General features: G+C 37.2%; 1 protein-coding gene across 2 annotated transcripts in view; it reads right to left on the bottom strand.

Annotated features, from left to right (window-relative positions):
* Positions 1 to 251: 251 nt before the first annotated feature.
* Positions 252 to 7,333, bottom strand: part of LOC104907854 (lysine-specific demethylase JMJ17) — a 28,050-nt gene continuing 20,968 nt past the window's right edge. For both annotated transcript variants that reach the window (XM_010696864.4, XM_010696865.4), the window contains 11 exons: positions 5,423 to 5,501; positions 4,759 to 4,905; positions 4,516 to 4,649; positions 3,762 to 3,882; positions 3,610 to 3,683; positions 2,702 to 2,846; positions 2,473 to 2,622; positions 2,127 to 2,222; positions 1,952 to 2,047; positions 1,679 to 1,881; positions 252 to 620 (listed from right to left, as the gene is read on the bottom strand). In XM_010696864.4, the coding sequence (XP_010695166.1) occupies positions 377 to 620; positions 1,679 to 1,881; positions 1,952 to 2,047; positions 2,127 to 2,222; positions 2,473 to 2,622; positions 2,702 to 2,846; positions 3,610 to 3,683; positions 3,762 to 3,882; positions 4,516 to 4,649; positions 4,759 to 4,905; positions 5,423 to 5,501 (1,489 nt within the window). In that variant the 3' untranslated portion in view covers positions 252 to 376. The remainder of the gene's footprint in view (positions 621 to 1,678; positions 1,882 to 1,951; positions 2,048 to 2,126; positions 2,223 to 2,472; positions 2,623 to 2,701; positions 2,847 to 3,609; positions 3,684 to 3,761; positions 3,883 to 4,515; positions 4,650 to 4,758; positions 4,906 to 5,422; positions 5,502 to 7,333) is intronic.

Raw genomic sequence — 7,333 nt, 5'->3', positions numbered from 1 at the left:
AATTAGACGAGAGAAAAAATGTTTGAAAATTTTACAATTAATGTCATGTCATACCTTTTCTTTTGTTTTAGGGTTGATAACAGTAAGTTATCAAAGTTCAGTAAGTAATTAACTAACGTCTGTCAATTTTGAATACTCAAACTATAACTTTTTAAAATTGAATATCCTAACTGGAAAAAAAGTTAAAATTTAGAACCCAATTATATACTTAACTCGTTAGCAATCCTGTTAAACAAGTGGAAGAGCAAAAGGGAACATTAATAGGAAAAGTAAATTCTTTTCCCCCATTTTATTACCTACTTGACCAGCATGAATTACTGCACTGGCGAAGAAAAAAAATGAACGAATTGAACACATTTGATAATTTGAAACTACTCTATTGATGTAAAAGAAAGAATGGAGAGAGGCTTCCTAACTCGGTCCTTTTCTTGACCGTTCTTCTAGATGGTTTCCTATTTCTCCACAATAACCTATCAAATCCACTAGAACACAATAGACTCCTACTACTATCGGCAGCTATGATCCGCTTAGTCGAAGGTTTCCGCTTCTTTGGCCTCCATCTTGACTCTACATGTCGCGGAGAAGGCGTTTGTGGCTCACTGTCTTTGGCACTCTGAGATCTGTTAAGATAAGAGGAAAAAACGACAACAAAATGACTCATAATTATTAACAATTTAAAATCTGAAGATAAATCAAAAGCTAGAATCACAAGAAAACTTCATAGGCATTTATAAGCAAACAGTAATATGCACTCTAAGTGTAGATAGAAGATGGTGCAACCCCCTACTAGAAGACGTAGTTTCTTTTTTTTAGGGACACGTAGTTTTAATATTTCAAGAATCCATATGAAAAATGTTATTTATTTCCTTAAATCTTGCAACTTGTTTTACCTTTTCATAAAAAATGGTGGTTGGCGAGATTTCTTTTTCAAATTTGAATTTAAAAGCTACTCTTTTAGTTTAAACTAGATGTTCATTTACAATATGTTCTTATTACGACCTATGTTCTTTTATAATTGGAGATTTACATGCTCTTAAATTTTAAATTGTGTGTTTTTTTTATCTTGAAAAGTTGTTGAAAAAAGTTCATGTTATATTATATGAATGATATATTATTTTGGGTGCACAATGAGCACAAGTGCATAATCCATGCTCTGGCATTTATAGAATAGGTGGAGACAGTTTTCCTGTGTCTATATAAAATTGAAACTGCTAGAGGTTATTAACATGAGTTACCCACCATGGAGGCACAAAACTACTTATTATGGGAATTGGGGGGAGAGGGGGAGGGGGGGGGGGTAAGACTACCTTTACAAAATCACATATATATACTTATTATGGGGGTGCTTGGTTCAAATAATTGATAACGGGAATAGAATGGTATCAGAAAGAAACCCATGAGTTTGGATTATATCATTTAATTTTTTAAGTTGTTTGGTTTGCTCAAAGTATAATTTTATAACCCGTTACTGAAGGGAGGTGTGGGAATCTCAAACTCAAGAGATTCTGGGGGATGAGAAACTTGTGGGCATGACGTTTCATACCCAAGTCACCTCAACCACACAAGTTCTTCATCATTAATACCATAACATCCATCTCATTCCAAAACATTCAACCAAACACCCCTTAATTGCTAGCTACCAAGCGGGCAGTTAGGTCAATTGATGAGAAAAGTTTACCTCTCTCGTTTAATAGACGGGGACTCAGGCACCTTCCCTTCCATCTGAGGTTTACAGGCTGGACATATGTAGACATCTGGTGGGGACACTAAATTGACACAATCGAAATGATACCACTCATCACATTCATCACACGCGATCATTGGCCTCTGATCATAAGGTCTTCGACAGATGCAGTAAAGCACACTTCTAGCTTGCAATAGCTGGAAAAAAAATCATCAGAATCTGGAGCATCAAACAGAATAAGAAGAATTTTATTAACCTAGAAAGTACCTTAAGCTCCTTCTCAAAGTGGATGCGCAAATTCTTGCCTTCAGCAATGAGCTCAAATACTTTTACCAGCTCTAAATCCCCATTATCGCTACCAGCCTACACAATATTGAAGTGTCAACCAATAAGCTGCAGTTTAAGTAAAAAACAATACATACCAAAATTTCTGTAAGTGGACCTTCTTGGCCCTTTCTGCCCACTGGATTCCAGCTTGCTTTGCCTCTACAAGCTTCTGTCTGAAGTAATCTTCTGGAGGTACATTAATAGCTGAGCCCTGAGATAATTAATGAAGAAACTTAGAGCTTATACAGAAACTAAAATTTGGAAATTCAGCAGAGCACAATAGTTTCCACTCTTTTTATCCGTGAAAATGGAGATATGAAAGCGATTCATTTGTACCACTAGGACAGCAAATAATGCCCATCTATGCTCGATGTAATGAAGGTAGTAACCAATACTCCCACCCCCCAAATCAATAAAGGAAAACAAGCAATGGACAGCTGTTACTTGCACTAATTTCGCACCTCTTTTAAATGGCGCTGGACTTGTTGCATTCCAGGTTTCTGTGAGTTCTCAACCAATTTAAAAGCTCTAATTCTCCAAGAATTTCGGGCAAGTGCCTGATCAAACTTGTGGACAGCAAGCGAATCGCAAACCCCAGCAACATCTAGGGCCTGCATACAGCAGATGAAAAGTGTGAACCAACAGAAACAAGATGACGTAAATTCACTTACAGGAAGCTGGGTGAAATACCTTCAAAGCAATAGTCAATTTCCCAGAGATGGATGAGACATCTTTCTCAAAGAAAGCTAATGAAGAATCGACTATCTCGGACAAGCAGCCTCTGCATGCAAGAGCTTGATCAAGAATCTCTTGCAAGACATCATTTTCTTCAAGCCTGCGGAAAGGCAGCCACAACGGTCCAATTAGCCATTTAACCAAGCAGCCAAATCACAAATGCAATGGAGCAAATACTTGGTTGCAATTAATCACTTAAGCATTCATAAGTGTACAAATTATGTTTGTATTTGATCAAGAGACAAAGAACAGGATATGAAAAAAGGTGAGAGAGCAGGGAAGGCTCAACTCTCAACCACCAATGAATATTTCCATTTCAGACTAAATTTGAAAACATTTCTCGTGACTTGAGTGCTTTCATTACCCTCACCCACTATCCACATCATCAATCATGTTCTGAAGTTCAATTTCTTTTCACTAGCCTTACTTTCCTCCAGCTTTAGGGAAGTAAACAAAAAACCATCGTGAAGCATCGATTTAGAAAACATACTAACATTCTCCACAGACCATGAGATTCATCCTCAACCAAGTAGCACCTGCGATTCCCACTACTCTAGAAAGCCACCATGCGGAACCATTCCCTTGTCACTTAACATCAGATATTCCCTCTGTCCCAACTCGAGCTGGGACATCCTAATCTTGGTAAATGTCACCAATGAGTTGCAATGGAAGGAGTACATATCTATCTCCCTCCCTCCTTAGAAATGAAAGGCTTGCACTAAGAGAGCAACAACAACCCCTTGGCCTGCCTATAGCCTATAGGCTATGCTAAGGCAAGTTAAGAGACTCCTTAAATGCACATCTCTGGAAACATTATGAGAACCTAGCTTGATTGTGCAAAAACGATGCTGCAGACTCACTACCTCGTAGTAAATTTCTTAGCATCAGAAGACAGTTCAACAAGCCTCTCCAGTTGTGGCTGCTTTCCTTTATATCTCTGCATTAGTATCAAATTAGAAGTGTATCAAAACTCAAAACTAACTACTATCATGAAAATTTTAAAGCAAGTGCTTACCAGAGGGCTGTCTCTACTCCGACATATTGAACCACTGTCCACTAATACACAATACGGGCAGGTATATTCTTCAACGTTGTTACTTATAACTGACTTTGGTATCAAGCATCTAAGATGGTAGCTGCTCATCAAAGAAACAATTCTTACTTAGTTACACAGACATATACATAAGCGAAGACACATATGATTCACATTTCACTCATATGACTGGTGACACACTGACCTTTCAGGTTCAACACAAGCAAACGCTAGATGGCAATCAAGTGTATTTTAAGCACTTAAAGTCTCCTACGGCCTAGGCAAGCTGGAATGACATTGTCAAAAGGGATCTAGACACCGAACACCATCATTCTCAAGAGAATGATTACTTTATCAACAAGATAACAAGAACGTATCCCGGCCAAAATTCCCAAATTTTCAGAAGTACCCCGTAAAATTCAAGGAAAAACTACAAAACACAACCAAGATATGCAAATTTAACAAGAATAATTCTAGTACACCCTCTTCCACAATCCCTGGAAAGATAGTTCAGTGATAGATCGAGGGATAAGTAATTCGACTCATTCACCAGATCATGAATGTTTGGAATCCATATTATGCAAGGAGACGTTGCTTTGCCTGATTCAAATTGAAGGGTGATAGAAAATTGGTCTAATTTTGCGATCTCAGCAAAACATTGTCGAAATCTCTCCTTAGCAAACTTGAAACTTCAATTAGCTTTCATCCCATACATACACTAGAAGTAGTATCTTACCAATCCTTACATGTTGAACAAGTAATGAACTCTTGATCATCACAGTTACTAGCGCATCCAATGCAAAAATATCTCACTTTCCAGCCTCTTGACTTCTCATAGATATATAAAGATCTATGTAACGACTGCTTGATCTGAATATTAAAAGAAAAGGCAATTAGTTTTAAACAATAGTAGTCCCCAAGACCAATGTTCTATCAAAGTGGGAAAGGCATGGGTAAATTTTTGAAATGCTGTTACAACCTTCAAAAGAGAACTTAACAATGTCATCACATCCCCAACTGAATACCCAACCACCTCCTCTCCTCGTTGCTTCCATTTTTGTACAGTTTCAAACTCGGAGAGGATCATGTCTAGCTCTGCACAGTTAAAAGCATCCTTTCCAAGCTCCTGACACAAGTATTGAGATAGTAGATTATCTTATAAAGAACGCCAGCATATAGTACAATAGCCAAAAAGCCAGCAAGCAATGTAATAAATTAGAAACAGGTTTCAAATACCACTTAAAGTAAGCACGATTGTACAAGTAAAATGAAAGCTGTACCATACAGTGAAAAAAATTGTCTTTTTCCTTCTCTTTCTCGTACTAATAAAATACTACTTGGGTTGAAGATATAAGGCAAGGAGCTATATCTACCTAGCTAAGGCCCATAAAAAAGAGCAGGTTATATCATTTTTTTGATGGTTGTATATATTTGGTATAATTTTCCTTTCAGAAGAGGAAAATTATGTGTGAGATGACACTAAGAGAAATTATCAGTCTTCAACCTCAACAAAGCAGAAGTGACAATTATTTAGAAGAAGGGAGGAGGGTTCGTTGAATAAATACGAGATAATATAAGCTCATAAAATGATGACCAGGACTCGATGGAGATTGAAGATGTATGCACGTGTACACTATATTCACCTTAAGTTGTAATAACGATGACCAGGACCGCTCACTAGTATCATCACTGAAGAACGCCCACACTTTTTCTTGCCAGAACCTACAGTCAGAAAGTGGCGTCATCGTCTATTTCAAGAAACAGAAAAGTGGAAAGCAAGAATATCACGTAAATAAAGGGGGGGAAATCTCAAATGGATGAAATAATAAAAATTCAGTTCAATTCAGTTCATTTCAGTTCAATTAATTCCTCTCGCAGTTTTCATTTATTTTCAGCTCAGACAAATTCAGTTCAGTCCAAAAGAACAGAGCCTAAAAATCAAAAGCACATCAGTGATAAAATACAGAATATATGGAGAAAAGAAGGCAGAAAGGGCACATAAACAAAAAAAAATAGAGGAAGTATGGGTCTTACAAAAATCATAATACCAATTGTTATGTAGGACGAGGGGTAAAGCTGGGGGGAATGAGCTAGCAAGCTTAACATAATTGTACAATTTATATTTCCATATTTTTGATGAAATACGCAAAAGAGCATACACATTTCACAAAAGAGCAGGGGAATTCGGTAAACCCATCGAAAAGGTAAACTGATCATTCTCTTCCCAGGAGACAACAAACAGGAATAGCTATTTACCACATGTTCATCCAATCACAAGGGGATAGTGGAGATAAGACCTCTTGGTTACTCCATGTATCCCACAAAAAAAAACAGAAGACAAAGTTAGCAGGTGACTCCAAGGCTACAACTACAACCAACATGCCAAAGCCATTGGATTCATTACATGAGTCCAAATTTCATTTCAGGTCCGGGGTACTCTGCCTCCTTTCCTCCTGTCAAATGTTTAACCTCTTGGAAACCAAATTTCTTCACATCATTCATTAATCTTAAAGCCTTCAATCCAAGTCAACTTTGGCCTCCCCCTGACAAGGTCTTGATAATTCGAACCCTCCACTACCCTTACCGGTGCATCGAATTGATATCTTACATGCCCTATTCCTCATTTTCACCAGCTCCAACCTTCTTCCTTTGATCTCCCTTTTGAATAATAACTTTTACTGTTTTACAGTGTTCCCACATATCCATTTCTAACAACCGCATCTTTGCTACCTCTTTCTCCAAACATGAACCATCCTAAATCACCATTACTTTGGTCTAACAGTCATCCTTAGGGAAAGTCCCTTTAAACCTTAGAGGTATTTTATGGTCATGCAATATCTCAATTTCTCTTTAATATTGACCTAAGTTACTTCAACCATTCGCTTTTCAAAAACTTGGTACCATCAAATGTTATTAAATCTTCATTTGACTCCCTCTCATTATTAAAATTGCAGTTAAGTACACAGTTTTTCTCTGACAAAGGCTAAACCTTCAAGTACACAGTTTTTCTCTGACAAAGGCTAAACCTTTAAGATTCTAGTGTGGGCCTCCATCACTCTAATTTAGCATCAACCAAATTTTAAATCTCGTCCACACAATACAAGATCATCCACAAATATTATACACCACGACATCCCATCCTCGTTATGTCAGTTCAACTATTCCTACTGCAAAGAGGAAAGGACTTCACACAGAAGTGCTTATTTTTTATGTAATCCTATCATGATAGAAAAGCGAACAATTCTTCATCCACACCATATCCCAGTTAATCAATTATATACCTGGAATACCCTATATTATCACTAAAGCACATCTCTGCGTATTTTTTCATAAATTTCTCTGTCAACGAAACTAATATGCAAATCCTTGTTCCTTGCCCTATGATATGACATCATATGTCTCCTAAACACAAATAACCCCGGAATAATGTAAGCGATCATGGACATCTCCTTCGTTCTTAAAAAAATTAGTACCAGATAGCTATTTCTTCAATCTTGTGTTATTCTATTTGTCCTCCATAATTTGTTCTGCAAGATTGTTAGCCAACCAGTACT

This window comes from Beta vulgaris, chromosome 5, assembly GCF_026745355.1.
Source record: "Beta vulgaris subsp. vulgaris cultivar EL10 chromosome 5, EL10.2, whole genome shotgun sequence".
NCBI lineage: Eukaryota > Viridiplantae > Streptophyta > Magnoliopsida > Caryophyllales > Amaranthaceae > Beta > Beta vulgaris.
This window is presented reverse-complemented; position numbering and strand designations above follow the sequence as displayed.